This window comes from Marmota monax, unplaced genomic scaffold, assembly GCF_021218885.2.
Source record: "Marmota monax isolate L192 unplaced genomic scaffold, Marmota_monax_Labrador192_F-V1.1 WCK01_AAM20220418_F8-fsc00015, whole genome shotgun sequence".
In the NCBI taxonomy this organism is placed as follows: Eukaryota; Metazoa; Chordata; class Mammalia; order Rodentia; family Sciuridae; genus Marmota; species Marmota monax.
The window spans coordinates 1,636,369-1,653,213 of NW_026692194.1; the positions used below are offsets into that span (position 1 = coordinate 1,636,369).

A 16,845-nucleotide genomic window follows, 5' to 3' on the forward strand; every position below is an offset into this window, starting at 1 on the left:
AATCACTTGTAAAAAACAACAACAACAAAAAATCACAATACCTGGGTTCAGCTCTAACTTCTAATTGTGTGATTTTGAGAAAGTCATTTAATCTGTTTACTTTGTTTACTTTCCCTATTTTAAAAATAGCAAATTGTTACTTTATAAATGACTTTTCTGAGATGTGAAATAATACAGTTAAAGTGCTTAAAACCATTTCTGGTAAATAAAACATTTAGCAATTATGATTTACTAGCCAATAAACTTTAAAGACACATGCCTGAAATCAATTGCTATATGTATCCATTTATAAGAAAAGACACAAAGATAAGTTTGGTGTTTTGTTTTTAAATTCCACAAGTGATTATGAATACAACACATGGAAACCATGGTTTGGATTCTACATAAATTATCATTTACACCAATAATCAGTGTTAAACTAAATTTAATTTGTTCCTAGAATCATTTTCCAACCCTGAAGATCAGGGAATGAGTCAAACTGATGCAGGTAGGACAAGGAAGAATCTCTTACAACCTTAGTCTATGCAAATTCATTCAAAATTTAATGAGTAATCTCCAAATATTAGTATCAAGAAATTAGAGATGAGTAAGGTATCTCTGTTTTTGTTAAAAGTTAGTTATAATCGGGTAGTGTATATTGATATAAGGTAATGTTATACACATTGTGGTTCATGTCTATATACCACTGACTGTGTCTGCAGTTAAATAACCCATGTGTTCTGTGGATCAAAGTTATGTTTAGAATAGGAAAAGAGTAAGGAGAGGTTCCACTCTGCAATAATGGTATTAATGGTAGCAGTCTTTCTGCGCTGCATGAACAGCAACAGTGTTTGAGCTAGAATAGAGCTACCAGACTACCATATGTTCCTTCACCTTATGGAGATACATTCCCTAGAGACTAGAAAGAACCAAACCAGACAAACTAGGCACTCCTCTGCATGCCCATTCTCGGCCTATTCAACACCTAGTGTTTCTAACAATGGCTAAAAGAAGAAAAGCAAGAGGAAAGAAGAGTGGTATGAACAGCAAGGGTAACCCTAGAAACTCAATCATGCTCAGGTTCATATGTGCTGGGCCAATACACCCCCCACCATCTAGAAATGCCAAATAGTTTCCTTTTAAAAAGAAAGGGAGTCACACAGAAATCAATTCCAGTGAAGTTGGTCAGGTATGAGTCTCAAACAGATCAATGTTTATAGCAGCACAATTCACAATAGCTAAACTATGGAACTAATCTAGATGCCCTTCAATAGATGAATGGATTTAAAAATGTGGCATATAAACACAATGGAATATTACTCAGCAAAAAAAGAGAATAAAATCATGGCATTTGCAGGTAAATGGATGGAGTTAGAGAAGATAATGCTAAGTGAAGTTAGCCAATCCCCCAAAAGCCAAATGCTGAATATTTCTTGAAGGAAGAGGGCATGGGGTTAGAAATGATAGTGGAATGTGATGGACATTATTATCCAAAGTACATGTATGAAGACATTAATTGGTGTGAATATACTTTGTATAGAACCAGAGATATGAAAAATTGTGCTTTATATGTATAATAAGAATTGTAGTATATTCCACTATCATATATAAATAAAAAATAATTAAAAAAAAGAAACAGATTTATTAGTTGAGTCTTAATGGACAGAATGGACTAAAAGCACTCTAAAGAAAATGAGCAGCAAGAAGGAAGAATTGAAGCAAAGAGAGAGATATTCAAAGCATAGTCAGATCACAGTGAAGCCAATTTAGTAAAAGATTCCCTTCATTTTCTTACACAGAAACTTAAAAGAATTTAGGTTCTATTTTGTATACATTCTTAGACAAATAATACAGATTACTTAAAATCTGTTACTCTCATGCATAAAAATATCATTTACAAAATGATACATACCCAAAGACCAATAACTACCATATTATCATAGCCCTAAGACACCAGAAGTGGCGAATACCATGCCATGATAGGAAGAGAAAAAAGGAAGACAGAAACATGGAGCAAAATTAATAAAATTAATTGATGAGAAAACTGCAGTTATAGGAAAACCAAAAAGAGAAAGACTCTCATTCTTATATCCTGGAAAGAGTAATTCTTGAAAATAAAGAGTAATGAGCATTGTATTAAATAGTCCTTAATGTGCTTTTAATTATGTTTCTTGTATTATAAAATAATTACTGCTCGCCCAAGTTGTTTTATGCACTAATACTTTGAAGCAAATGGTAAAACTGTCTAGGTGTCCAAAGAAATCATTCTAACACAAGAACAGTTTTAACTTGCCCACGACTTTGAAAATAACTACTGATTTTTCTTATCAATACAATAAAGCTGGATTGGGCAACGTCTGTTTCGCCAGTTCTAAATGTTAATGACAATATATTACTTATATAGCTAACCCATTCCTTCCCTTTTTCTAAGCTAGACTTTTTTTTTTCCTAAAAATGTTAAAAAGTTTTCAAATTATATCACATTGTTGAAATATTACACTTCAAGTCTACTTCTAAGTAGGAATTGAAAATAATAATTTCTCTACAAATAAACCAAAGTTTTTTTATTTCCAAACCAAGCATATTCCTAGGAATATGGAAGTATTAATTAAAAATTAGAAATGTACAAAAACCTTAAGCAATAGTTACTGAAAACTACCAAAATAGACTATTTAACATAAAAAATTTGAAGCTTTGTATTAGAAGACACATTTTTATAATTACATATTTTTGATGATCTTCTGAAATCATAATATTTAAAAATATAACTAGTTTCCTTTGTCTAATCTTAGTACATAATTGCTAACTTTTCAAAACTTTCATATAAATTCTCAAGGAAAGGATTAATTTACCATTGCAAACAGTGATTTATTAAATAATAAAGTAGAAGTCCATGCTTTATAAGTAAGAATTTCTCACAGAGAAATCAAGAAAAAATATTTCCTATCATAGATAGTTATCAATAATCTATAAGTCTTCCAACCAGTATTTCATTAAAGAAATTAAGTGGGAGCTGAATTTACAGATGATGCCTGTGCTTTGGCCATTCTTCGAACCAGTGCTTCTTGTCTTTTTCTCTGAATTTCTTCAGGGGAATATTTCCTATTTTTTTCTTCTTCCTCTAAAAATTAAACAAAATATGTATTAATTTTGTAACTTACAAAGTCATCATCCTCATTTACTATGCTGCGTTAGCTATTAAATCATACTAAACTACTAAATGTAAAATTCCAAGTATATACATATAGATACAAATGTTCTAGGTCAAAAGAAAATCAAGCACTGATGACTCTGTCCCTATTTGAGGCATTTTTCTTCTGTGTGACAAAATTCAATTTGATTGAAAACTGTTTTGTTGATCACCAACAAATAATTCTTATGGATTAATGAAATCTAATTCATATAACCTATAAATGTATAGATCTTAAACAGGGATTCTAAAAACATTATATGAACTTAAGTAGAAAAGTAGTAAAAACATAATGAATTAAATTAGACATCGGTACCTCAAACAATGTATTTTATTATAAGATAAACTATGTTTATGTCTATTATAAGACATTTCTCATGTTGACTAAAGGAGGCATTTCACAAAATATACCTTCCTTTCCTGGTATAATGAAAAGCAGAAGAGGATATTTAGGGTAAGAAATATATATATCCCAACACGATTCTGATGTCTTTTTTGGTAAGGTAAGTGGCATATTATCCATCCGTAAAAAAATGTAGATAGGACAGTAGATATTTCCCAAGCTAGCTACCTAATGGACTGAAGCTATTTTTTCTTTCCCAGAAAAATACTAAAAAATACTTTATGATTAGCTTGACTAATTAGCTAATAATTTAGTCTCACAGCCAAGAAACCAAAGTTCAGAATTTATATACAGTTTACATTCAATTGAGAATAAGGATAGAAAGAAAACAATAATACACATCAGCCTAGAAGAATATAACTTCCTGAAATTGATTTTATGACTGGGCTGATACTACGGAAAACAATTTCAAATGATATCAAGTCACACCATGCAAATCTGATTTAGGGAGAGCCATTCATTTTTCCCATCAGCCGTTCCTTTAACTCAACATATAATAAAAATCTACTTGCAAAGTCCCACTATTGTATAGTACTAAGCAAAAGTGGCTCTTTTAAGTTTGATTTTAAAATAAAGGGTCAGCAAATTTTGTTTCACCATAGGGTTAGGAAATAAACATGTTAATTTTTGAGAAGCATATACTCTATTACAATTGCATAAAATCCTGCATTGTACCGTGAAAATACTCATGGATGGTGTGGAAACAAATGATGTGCTGTGTTCAAATAACTTTGTTTATGGCCAAAGAAATATGAATTCAATTTTCAAGTATAATGAAATATTAGTTTTCCTTTGATTTTTTTTTTTCCCCTTCAACCATTTAAAAGGTAAAAACCATTTTTAGTGTGCTTGCTATATAAAAAACTATGGCTTGTCCAAATACAGCCCAGAGCCAGTTATCAACTTTGCCTCAAATCCATGAATTAAGTGGATTTTGCTTCAAAGAAATTTCCAGGAGAGCAGCTTGCTACACACCAAAGTACAAGTAAGTAGAAACAGAAAACATTGACAAGGTTAATACTAATCAGGAGATTAAGGACAATGGATAAACTTACAAGAAAAATTGGTAAGGTAAGTGGCAGATTATCCATCCATAAAAAAATAGGATAGTAGATAGGACAGTAGATAGGTGTTTTGAAAAATTCAAATACTCATTTATAGAATTATAACCATATGTAAATAAATTTACATTTCTGAAGATTGGTTGTACCTACTGGTATTTTGGGCTATAATATGGAGAAATATTCACTGTCACTGTTGATAAATAATGTTGAGGTAATTATTTTGGAGGAAAATTTGGTCATCCATCAAAATTCAAATTCTCTTATATCATGTTTTAAAAAAATTAGTAGATATAATCAAATAAGCAACCAGAAATTTAAGTAAAATATTCACTATAGTATTGTAATTACAATAAACTACAACCAACCTAAATTACATCTATATAAAAACAGTTATTATGGTATATCCATAAAACATATCATGTATTCATGTAAGCAAATCTTTACGTACAAACAGGAAAAGATGGCTATAATATGTTAAATAAAGGCAAAAGCAAGTTGCCAAATAGTGGGCATATAATTCCATCTATTTAAATGTGCATGCATGTGTGTACACAAACACCTTCTTTAAATCCACAGAAAATGCTTCATGATGTATATTGAATATATATGAACAGTGGTTTCCTGTGATAAAATAATTTGGAAAATGAGAAATTGAAAAGACTTGTTATTTTGAGTTATTTTATACTTCTTTCTTTCTTCCTTTTTAAACAACTAGCAGATTATTGGTATAAGCTAATACAAAAGACTTAAATAGAAATATTGTAGCAGTAATGTCAACAAAAGCATTACTCAGAATCTAAATGACAAAAATGATCTAAAAGAAACCAAAAACTCATTCATAAGCACCAATCAACATAAAAGTATGAGTTAGCTTCAAGTGAGGAAGCGTGATTAAGAAAATCTGTAATTATAAGTCAGCGTAATAATGCTATAAAAATAGTTAGCATCCCAGATAAAGTAAATCATTCTGGGTAGATAAAAACACATTGCATATTAAAGGATAAAGGCAGGTAGATTTCATGTATGTATGGAGGATGCTGTTTTGATGAAGAAAACATTATACAAAAACATCAGGATAGGAAAGAGCACTGGCATTAAGAACCACAAATAGTTAATGCTGGACATATTCCCTCATAGAAAATATAATAGTATCAGTGAATAACAGGCTTTTTACATTATATTGCATGATGTTCATCCAGATATTGATCATGCATCTTCTAAGTGACAGATGGTGTGGCAGGCCTAAGTATTACAGAAACTAAATATTTAATTACAACTGGTGATAAAAAGAATGAAAGAATTAAGAAATGGTAGAAAACAAAGAAAAGACCCACTTATAGACTCTTCAAGGAAGTGCTCCGCAACATATATGTTGAAACAATAAAAGGGTGGGGTGGTGGGGTCAAATTTGGAAAGGCATTGTTATAGTCAAAGGAATAGCATGATCTAACTTCTTGATCTAGGAAAGAATCTATTCTGCTTGAAAAATTGAAGAGTTGGTATAGTTGAACCTTAGTAAATAGACAGGTTAAGGAGACATAATTCAGGACTTTTTAGATCTCAGTGTAAAGTTTAGATTTTATTTGAAATACAATGGGCAGCCATTGACAATTGTTTTACACACAGAAATGTCATGTGTGCCTATCTGGTTTTAAAAAGACTATTCTGCTATTTGGAGATTAAAACTGAAGGGGAAAACATAAAAATAACTACAGTAATCTAATCAAGAAATGTATTCTTGGATAAAAGTGGTAGTGATAGAGAGTGAGAAAGATGGGTCATCTGTAGATACGATTTTTAAATAATGATCAAAGGAATTTAATGACAGATGGAAGAGGTAGGGAAAAGAGGAACTGAAGAATTGAAAATGACAGATAGTATCAAATAAGTAAATCACCATTTTAACCATTACAAATAGCACTGAGGTTTACATCAGATATTATACTAGTAAAGGTGTTTAATTAGAAAGTTCCAAAATGCCAACCAACTATTGTTCACTGTTCTACTAAAAGTAGGAGTAAGATTAAGTTTTAAAACAACGAAATACTTAGTAAATAGGTTATTAAATACATACAATGTTAAACCTAACATTTTAATATATACACTTTAAGAAATAACTCATAAATTGTTCAACAGAGTACCTGGTATATGTTGGTCATTATAAGTAATGGGAAAGAACCCAATGCGATCTTCTGAAAAATAAACCACCTATACTTCATATACTTAGCATAATTAATTATAAGAATTACTTTAAGAATTCTAGTTAAAAACCATATTTTTACCTCATATACCTCTGTCAAACAACAAATAACTAGTTTTATTACTTTTAAAAGGAAACTGTTTCATACATACCTTTTGAAGATTGTTTCAAAGACTCAGAAATTTTCACCAAAGACATCTGCTGATCAGCTTCCCCAGTTATTGAATTCACAGTTTTCTTTTTCTCCAAACCTTGTGTAATTTTGGTAGTAGACATACTTGTTTCTATACAATTTTGATTAAGCTGATAAAGAATCTGAGGATTTTTTGTCTTTGCAAAAGTATACTTTGAAAATCTAACTGCTTTGTTAAACTCACTTTGTGCTTCATCTGTTTGGGGCCTATGGGAAAGTTGCTGGGTAATCAGTTTCTTCTTATTACTAGCAATTACTGGGCTCACATAATTTGAATTCACATTCAGACTTGAACTTCCTGCAAAAACTGATTTAGAACTGGGCACTTGCATTAGAACATCACTGTTATTCCTATACACATGCAGATTATTATTCTGACAATTTGAGTTCTTAGAGTACATAGTCAAGTTTGTTGTAGTACCCCAAAATTCTGAAGAATTTCCACTCATTTCCCTTTTCTCCACCTTCACTGATTTATTTATTTGTGTGTCAACTGTCAAGGAAGACGTCTGCACTGTAATGCTGCCCAGATTCAAATGATTTGATTGTGCCAACTGACTTCCTTGTTTAGATGTAGTAGATATATTTTTCGCTCCATGTTTGGAACTATCATTGATCTCAAGTATACTTTCTGATGTTTTATTGTCCTTTAAAATGTCCTGTTGCTGAGTTAGTCTTTCAATATCATCACATGCTTGATACAACAAATCATCATCTACATTATCTGTTTCCCAAGAAGTCTCTAATCGATGACATGTTTCAAAAATTTCATTGGCAAGTGATGGTTCATTCCAATCATCAAAGAAAGAACCTAACTTTGATGCATTAGTCTGATCTGGTTTATTAACAACTGTTTCACAGTCCAAAGTTGAAGAGCCAAAGGGATCAATATTAACAGGTGCTTTGAAAGACGGATCAAAAATGGGCTTATTTTTTTGTTCACTAGAATGTTTTGTGTTCAAAGCAGACTTCTTTTCAGAAGTATTTACATTAGAAGTAAAATTGATACAGATATCTTCTTTTACTTTTGTCAGATTAGATGTAACTGCACAATCTTGAGTTTTGTCTTGACTAACAATTTTACTTGAAGAATTCATTTTATTTCTAGTGGATGATAATTTACTTGATTTATCATTTGGATTTGATGAAAATATGTATTTTCCAGCATCTATTAGTTCTCTGTTATGTGTTTTTGAAGGTAAATCTTGTAATACTTCTGAATCTCCTAACTTGGCATCTAGACTTTTATTTGTTCTTGATGTACTCCCACCATATTCACTAGTAAAGGTATAAATTCCCTTATGATCAGTAACCTGGGCAGTTTTAGAAGGAAAAAGTTCAGCTTCAACATTTTGCATAACAAAAGGTTCATTACTTAGTAATTTTTCCCAATCATCCTCCAAATCACTGGTGGTAAATGTACCAATGGGCTTACTAGAAGCTTCTGGCTCTTTACTATAGGGAGTCATACATGATTTTGTCATTATGGAAGGATCTACCTGTGGATAAAGTGAATCTTGGGTTTTACCTGGCAGTTTTTCAGTGACCAGAGTACCATTAATAATGATTTTCTCCTCTTTCAAAGCATTTTTTCTAGTGTTCAAAAAAGCATCTGCCAGATCTTGGCTTAACTGCCCACTACATTTCTGGGTAGAATCATCAAAAAGGGCATTAAAGGCTGCTTCAGCATTTTGGTCAAATGGCTTCTGACTACTGCTTTGATCATTTGCCACAGATATTCTGGTGTTTCCTTTCATTGGCTTCTTTATTATGGTATTATCTATAATTGGAACTATATCATGTAAGGGATGCATCTGTACATAATCATTACAACTATGTGAAGTCTCTGCTTTTGAAATCTCCTGGATAAAATCATGATTCTTCTTGTTTTGCTCTTGAGCCACATCTAGCTCTTCCATATTTTTATCAAATTGTTCAGCCAATTTCATAAGTTCTTTTTCTCGATATTGTGTTTTTAACCTATTAAACATTAAAAAATTATAATTAAGCAATATTCTATGTCATTAGAATCAATTGTTATTTAAGATAATTGTTTAGTTAAAATGCCAAAATTTAACACAATTATTCTAACTCCAAAATTTTACATGTCAAAACTAAAGAAATTTTGTTATTTTGATATGTTCACAAAAACATTATTAAAAATATTTCTTCAGTGACTCTTAGAAAAGCTGAAAAGTATGAACTCACTTTGTACGGCTAACTTTTATTCTTGATTTTTTTTGCGCTACACTGGGAGTACAAGGAATAGCAGCTGCACCAATCCACATACCCAGCATGGAGTTTGTTGTTGGCTTCTTCTCATCCTTTGACAGAGGGAGGAAAACAGAGGTGTGAAGGTGTACTTACACACTGAGCATACATACACACACAAGGAAAAAGAAGAGAGTGTTCATGTGCAAAAGTGAGGGAGAAAAAGAAAAGAAAAATTAAAACTAACTACTTTAAATTACTTTCCTAAAGCAATAAATTCTGGTGAAGTGAGTTATAAACAAACCCAAACACAATCAGAAGTTGGAGAATGGCAACAACAAATTACAAGAAGTGATCCATTTATGTTCTAGAGAGTAAAAAATTTTCACAATTAAGAATTCAAATAACCCAGCCAATAAATGGGCCAAGGACCTGAAGAGACACTTCTCAGAAGATGATGTACAATCAATCAACAAACATATTAAAAAATGTTCATCATCACTAGTAATTAGAGAAATGCAAATCAAAACCACTCTAAGATCTAAGATTTCATCTCACTCCAATCAGAATGGCAGCCATTATGCATACAAACAACAATAGTGTTGAAGATATGGGGAAAAAGGTACACTCATACACTGCTGGTGGGACTGCAAATTAGCGCAGCCAATATGAAAAGCAGTATGGAGATTTCTTGGAAAATTGGGAATGGAACCACCATTTGACCCAGCTATCCCTTTCCTCGGTCTATACCCAAAGGACTTAAAAACAGCATACTATAGGAACACAGCCACATCAATGTTTATAGCAGCACAATTCACAACAGCTAAATTGTGGAACCAACCTAGATGCCTTTCAATAGATGACTGGATTAAAAAAATGTGGTATATATACACAATGGAATATTACTCAGCAATAAAAGAGAATAAAATCATGGCATCTGCAGGTAAATGGATGGAGTTACAGAAGATAATGCTAAGTGAAGTTAGCCAATCCCAAAAAACCAAATGCCAAATGTTTTCTTTGATATAAGGAAGCTGATTCATAGTGGGATAGGGAGAGGGAGCATGGGAGGAATAGATGAACTCTAGATAGGGCATAGGGGTGAGAGGGGAAGGAAGGGGGCATGGGGTAATTAATGATGGTTGAATGTGATGATCATTATTATCCAAAGTACATGAATGAAGACACAAATTGGTGTGAGGATACTATGTATATAACCAGAGATATGAAAAATTGAGCTCTATATGTAATAAGAATTGAAATGCATTCCGCTGTTATATATAAATAAAAATAAATAAATAATAAAATAAAAATTATTTTTAAGAAATAAATTATTTTTCAAATTTATATCTAATATATGAATGTAAAAGCGTATTTTTATCAAAAGAAAACTCATAAAGTTCCGCTATTATAAGACACTTCTTAAAAAATGTCTTTTTTATTAGGAAGCAGCAACCTGTGGTACTGTTATCATAATTAAAAATGAAGAGATACATAGGTGATTTCTTTCTATGGTATCTGATCGTCCAAATTCTCCTTATCCCCATTATACTTTATCTAAAGTTGGGAAATTTCTGTTGACCAAAATTGAGAACACTTAGAATTAAAGTCAGAATTAAGAGATAAGAGCAGACTCAGAACTAATGCTAAGAATGAGGTAGGGATAAGAACAAACCTAATAGGTACAGAAAGTTAAAAAAACTTTAACCAGGATAAAAGCTAGGAAAAAGTCATATTAAGTATGTATAATTTGCTATATTTTTTAGTCACTTGATCAAACAAAAAGAGAATGAGCTTTATGTATTAATTGCAAACTAAATAAATCAAATTCATAAATCAGGTTTTACTATATTTATTAGGGTAACTAGAATGAACACAAGTAATCATCACACAAAGTTAAAAAAATAAAAGTCTATGGCTAGATTATAGGATACTCACAGACAATGAGTCTTCCTATGATAACAGTATCAATCCAGCATAGTGCTAAACACAAGAAAATGCCATTTTTTTTATAAGTAAATTGAAAGCAACCCTATAACTTGGTACTTCAACATAGTCAATGAATCAATAAGCTATTTTTCTTAATAGATTGTTGAACCTAACTGACTTTAGCTTTGCAAAATACTCAAGAAAATCAGTGTCACTTTTGGACTCAGATTTCCCATTTTGTTTCCACAATCTTGAATTTAAGGAAATAATATTCTTAATGACTTAATTATGAACTCTGTTCACTTTCCAAGTAATTTTAAATTCATTTACTTCTCAAAAATTAAGTTATGAAAAGCTTATGTGCCACTCCACCTTATGTGTCAGAAGTCCTTTTTATGATTGTATACTATTTGTAAGTATTACCTTTTAAATTTATCATTAATAATTATATACTTACTGATTAACAACTACAATTTAGGTGCCCAATAAGATAGCTAAACATTACTGCAGTTCATCCTAAAGAATATACTGTGTAAAGCTGTATAAATGATGAGAAGATATACACCACTCAGTAATAGCACTGTATAAAAAGTTAATGCTGCAGGAAGCAAAATGACTAATTAAAATGAAATGCAAATTTTAAAAAAAGCTATCTCTAAAAACATTAGTGGGAAATTAAACAATGATTTGAGAATAACTCACCTAAAAATAAACAACATAAAGATGTGTCATTCTGAGAACATGACAAGTTTTTTAAGAGACCGTGATGTTATCAAAAATTTATACACTTTAAAGTGCTCAGTCGAAGAGGGTAATATTTATAAGCAACTAATTTCACTGTAGTTTTTCTTTTATACAAGTTACCACTTGTGTACTATTGCCATTTCTTTATGTGAGCTATTATTTCCAGCCCATTTAGGTAAAGGATTCAATAATTTACTCAACTATCTTTTTATAACTATTTAGGCTGGCCAGCCCAAACACATTTTATTATGCTTCTTTCATGTGAAACTCACAATTAGTGAAGATCTACTGTTAACTTATAGAGTAAGTAGTATTGTGGCACAAATGCTATTTAATGAACTGTATGTAAAATGAATTTCTATGACATGTCAAATGTGGAATGTGGAGCTAGTAGCAACAAAGTTGTTTTGACTGTGCTAGCTATAATTTTGGATATTTTATAGCTGCTAAGAAAAAATTTATTTCCTGTCTTCTCCACCTAGATGATGGTGATTCCTGATAACCACAATTTGGGCCAGTGCCATCTATTGTCTGTGGTTAACATACAGTAACTATTCAAGGAGAAGTTAGGAAAAAAATACAATTACTTCAGAGAAGACACAGCAAAAACTAGATGATCTTTGGATTTAAACATTGTTAAAGTTCAGAATGGATTGGGCCTTTGCTTCCTAATAATAGTGATAGGACTGATATGATGAATATTAGTTGCTGGATAAATTTGTGTCAAATGACTTAAACTTATATTTCTATTTCACTCAAGCAGTGTAAGAATTGAAATAACAACAACAACAACAAAAAAAGCCTCTTGGAAGATGGTTCTTTTACAGTTAAAAATTAAATGATCACAATTAACATCTTACATTTATAGTGTCCTAATTTATAAATAATTTTTATCTAATTTTCATAATGATCCAATGAAGAGAGCAAGACAAGCAATAATTCTGTTTATGGCAAAATGAGACTGGAGAGCTTAAATGACTTGCTTAGGGTCACACAGCATATCAGAGGCTGAATGAGGACTAAATGTAAATCCAGTTCTCTTTCCACCTTTAAAGTATTTCTTAGTGATCTTGTAAGCCAGGGAGTATTAAGAAGAAAAATTTCAGTGGGGAAAAGTTTTACTGTAGGTTGTAAACAAATGCAAAAAACAAAAATATCACAAAAGTTAAAATTCATAGTCTTATTCTATCATTTTAGTACCTTGAAAAATGTTGCCATATATTGTTAAACAAAACATTAAAGAAAAAATACAAACCAAGCCCTGGTCAAAAATTATTAGTCATAAACAGGAGGGTGCATGAGGGTAGAAAACATGGTAGAATGAGATGGACATCATTACCCTGGGTACAGGTGTGACTGCACATTTGGTGTGATGCTACATTGTGTTCTTTTTTTCAAAACATGCCTTTCAGAAATAGAATCAGAGAAATGAAATGTTGTGCTGCAGTTTTGTACAATGAATCAAAACACATTCTGCTGTCACATATACCCAATTAAAATTTAAAAAATTAATTAAGAAAATAAACATAAAATATATTTTTAGGAAAATATATACAGTTAGCCCTCTGTATCTGCAGATTCTACAAACAGGGATTTGACTAACTGCAGACTGAAAATGTTTGGAGAAAAAACCTGCATCTATACAAAATAGTAGTACAGACTTTTTCTTGTCATCATTCCCTAAGCAATACAGTATAACAACTATATTTGTGGTATTAGGTATAAGTAACCTAGAGATGATTTAAGGAATATAGGAATGGCTAGGGTTTCAACTCAGTTGTAGCGTACTTTTCTAGCAGGTATGAGACCTAAGGGGAGGAAAGGAGAGAGAAGGAAAAGGAAGTAAATGGGAGGATATACAGAGGTTATTTTTAACAGTACACCATTTTATATAAGGGACTTTATTATCTAAAGATTTTGGTGTCTGTGGGAGGATCCTAGAACCAATACCTCATGGATTCTAAGGGATGTCTACATTACCAATTTTATACTATGTTCTTTTTTTCAAAACACGCCTTTCAGAAATAGAAAAGATAGAAGTTATCTTTGCTGCTGTATTTGGAAAAGACAAAAACATTTTTCATATAAATGAACTGAACAAGACCTAGGTGCACAAATTTTCCAATACTTTAAAATAAATTATAAAACTATTGATATTTACCTGAGGAGCAATACGATTAACAATGTCTGATATCTCATCACTACCTGTGGTGTAAATCTTTTTTTTTCTTCCTTTACCTAAAGAAACAAAAACATTTTATAAATTTTAAACCAAAAAACTTAATTTTAAAAAATGATTTTAATTAGTATGGCTTAGATGAATATGCACTGACAATATCAGATATAAAAATGAAATAAAGTCTCAAAAAAATCTGCTGTATAAAAGTTCCTGATGCTACCTGAAATTTTATAAATTTTAATCATTTATCAAATATTTATCCACATAAAAATGTTAATAACAAATTACCTAACTGTTTTGTCATTGGAGAATTCTGATCCCAAAAGATATCATTCTGTCCATCTGGATCATTTGGAGAACTGAAGGTACATGAAAACAAATCCATTTTCAGCACTCTCTGTGGTGTTTCATGCCTTTCTATACAAAATATTGTTAAATAACAATTGTTGCATGTTAAAGCATTGTTTTATTTCATAATATCACAGTCAAATAACAGCTTACTTTTTATAGTTCAATATAAAAATTTCTCATCACAATATTACTTTAATCAAAATTGAAATGTTTGGCATAAAAATCCACATTAAGACTTCATAAACTTAACACTATGAATAGCAAACATTTTTAGGTATTTTGGTACCTCTGTGAATGTAAAATAGTGTATAACCTAGTTTCTCCATTCATTACAAAACTGGGCCTGGAACTCTGGAGAACCACTTGTAATTCATATATACATTTCCAAAATGTATCCCAACAGAAACTTCAGTAAAAGTCTTTTAGCCACCTTTCACCAATTTTATCAAACTTCCATTAATTATCCCCCCCCCCCCACACACACACCCGAAGAAAAAATTCGTGATCCATTTTTGGGAGAAGTTTTGTCTACAATCACTTAATATAATCTGGGCTTGATTCTCTAGTTGCTTTATTGGGAGTTCATGAAAGCCCATGTAAAGTAGCCAACGCCGTATTTTAAGAACACGCTCTCGGAAAAGGCTTTTATGTAAGTTTTGCTCTTAATATAGTTATGAATAGGTCTTTCAACATGGTACATCAAAAACTGATCAGCATGGAAGGGGCCCTTCCTTTCCTTCTCTAAGGGATGTTCCAGCAAGCAACTTCCGGTTTCTTCAAAACGTTGCGGGACAACCCCTTCTCTAAAGCAAGTCGGGTCAAAATAAAAGTTTAAAGGGAACAATTCCCCCGGGAACACGCTGCAGGCAATAGATAGGGCGACTGATTCCAGTTCCGCCACTGCTGACCCGAGGGCAGCCTAGGAACTAGCAGTCCTCCTGCAAACAGGTAAACCGCAGCACCCCTTCCCGTGGTGGGGGCGGTCCCAAATGGCAGAGCCGAGCTCACCCTCGGGGTCCAAACATTCGGGGGCGTGGTGGAGGGTCATTTTTGGAGTAGCCTAGGGAGAGGCTCACTGAAAGAAAAGACGCTGTCGGAATCCACCCCCACCCCCACCCCCCATTTTCCGGTTAATTAATGACTGGGCCGTGGAGCTGCAGGGCCGAAGGCGGGCCTGCAGCGCTGCCCACGTCTCACCCTCGGGGTTACTGTTAATGCACGAAGCGGGTGCTGGACGCTGCTCTTGCTGCCACACCGGCCCGGAAGGGCCTTCCCAAGCCCCGCGGAGAACCGACCCGCGGGCCGACTTCAGCCGCCTGCTGCCTGGCTCGACCACCGAGCTGCAGTCCTCAGTCGCCGCCGTTCTACGCGGCGTGTTCTTCGGGGCACTGCTGTCCCCATATTTCCTCCGCCGACTCATTCCTACGTCCTCCCCCCACTCCACCAGACGTTTCTTTCACATTTTGCAACGGAAGGAACCGAGCAACGACATTATATACCAGACTCCACGCCAACGGCCGCCGCCATCTTGGCCGGTCGGGCGCGCTCAAGAGGCTGCCACTCATTGGCTGCGTCCGTGTGAGGGGACGGAACCTTGGAGGTTCCGGTTGCGCGCGCTTTCGCAGCTGGGACCTGAGCCTGCTGGGGTGGGGTGGGGTGGGGTGGGGTGTGTGTGTGGTGGGGGGTCCTAGCCTCAGACACTTCGCACTGAAAGGAACAGTAGCGGTGGTGGTCCAGCCCAAGTAGTTGAGAGTAAACCATGAGGTAGAAAGGAGATTGAATTCATTAGCAGTTTTTAAAAAATTGAATTTATAACTAAAACTACACATTGCACAGTTTCAGATTATTATGAGTTTTAGGATTTGCTAAGAGGAACCAGGTATGGAATAGAAATAAGTAAAACTAATTTTTCCTAGATGATATGTATCAAGAAAAATGAAAGAAACAGTTCTTAAAAATTTAATCAAGTTGCTGGGTGCAAAAAATAAATATTTAAACAATTATGCTTTGATAGATTAGTGACAAAAACTGAAGTTTTAAAGAATTGTGGTTTATAATAGCATATGAGAACAAATCACTAGGAATAAATTTAACCAGAGATTGAAAGAACTACAAAAAGTTTTTGAAAGAAATTGAAAATCTAAATAAACCAAGGGTGTAATATGGGTTCTAAAACTATTGTTAAAATATTGTTCTAGAAAAGAAGCATCTCAAAAAAAGGGTCCAAAAAGTCCCTGCAGAGAAGGGGCACCTTGACTCAGGACAGTGGGATTCTCTGCATGTGTAACAGAGAAGAATTTCAGCATAGGCTAATCAAGCATAGACACATAGACAGGTTTATTTAGGCAAGTGTATACATATTCAAGGAAGAATGAGGGCAATCCGAAGAGAGAGATCTTTGT

At 33.0% G+C, this 16,845-nt stretch overlaps 1 protein-coding gene across 11 annotated transcripts; it reads right to left on the reverse strand.

Moving 5' to 3' along the window:
* Window positions 1–307: 307 nt before the first annotated feature.
* Etaa1 (ETAA1 activator of ATR kinase) lies at window positions 308–16,002 on the reverse strand. 11 transcript variants are annotated; one of them, XM_046422694.2, is made up of 7 exons: window positions 15,641–15,740; window positions 14,381–14,451; window positions 14,075–14,151; window positions 11,179–11,223; window positions 9,238–9,353; window positions 6,989–9,009; window positions 308–3,100 (listed from the first exon to the last, which is right to left on the reverse strand). In XM_046422694.2, the coding sequence occupies exons 5-7, from the start codon at window positions 9,324–9,326 to the stop codon at window positions 2,982–2,984; spliced, it is 2,229 nt and encodes a 742-aa protein (XP_046278650.1). In that variant the 5' UTR covers window positions 9,327–9,353; window positions 11,179–11,223; window positions 14,075–14,151; window positions 14,381–14,451; window positions 15,641–15,740; the 3' UTR covers window positions 308–2,981. The 11 variants fall into 11 exon arrangements, with proteins under 11 accessions (XP_046278650.1, XP_046278608.1, XP_046278588.1 ...); XM_046422652.2 differs by lacking the exon at window positions 11,179–11,223 and having other exon boundaries at window positions 15,739–16,002; XM_046422632.2 differs by lacking the exon at window positions 11,179–11,223 and having other exon boundaries at window positions 14,381–14,509; window positions 15,641–16,002.
* Between the last annotated feature and the right edge of the window lie 843 nt (window positions 16,003–16,845).

Excerpts from the sequence above, each read along its gene's own strand:
- Etaa1 (XM_046422632.2), bottom strand. The coding sequence starts at position 15,863 with ATGAGTCGGCGGAGGAAATATGGGGACAGCAGTGCCCCGAAGAACACG. Across the intron at positions 14,152-14,380 it reads TCCAATGACAAAACAGTTAG|GTAAAGGAAGAAAAAAAAAG; the intron begins GTAATTTGTTAT and ends TTGTTTCTTTAG. Across the intron at positions 9,354-14,074 it reads TTAATCGTATTGCTCCTCAG|GATGAGAAGAAGCCAACAAC; the intron begins GTAAATATCAAT and ends CCTCTGTCAAAG.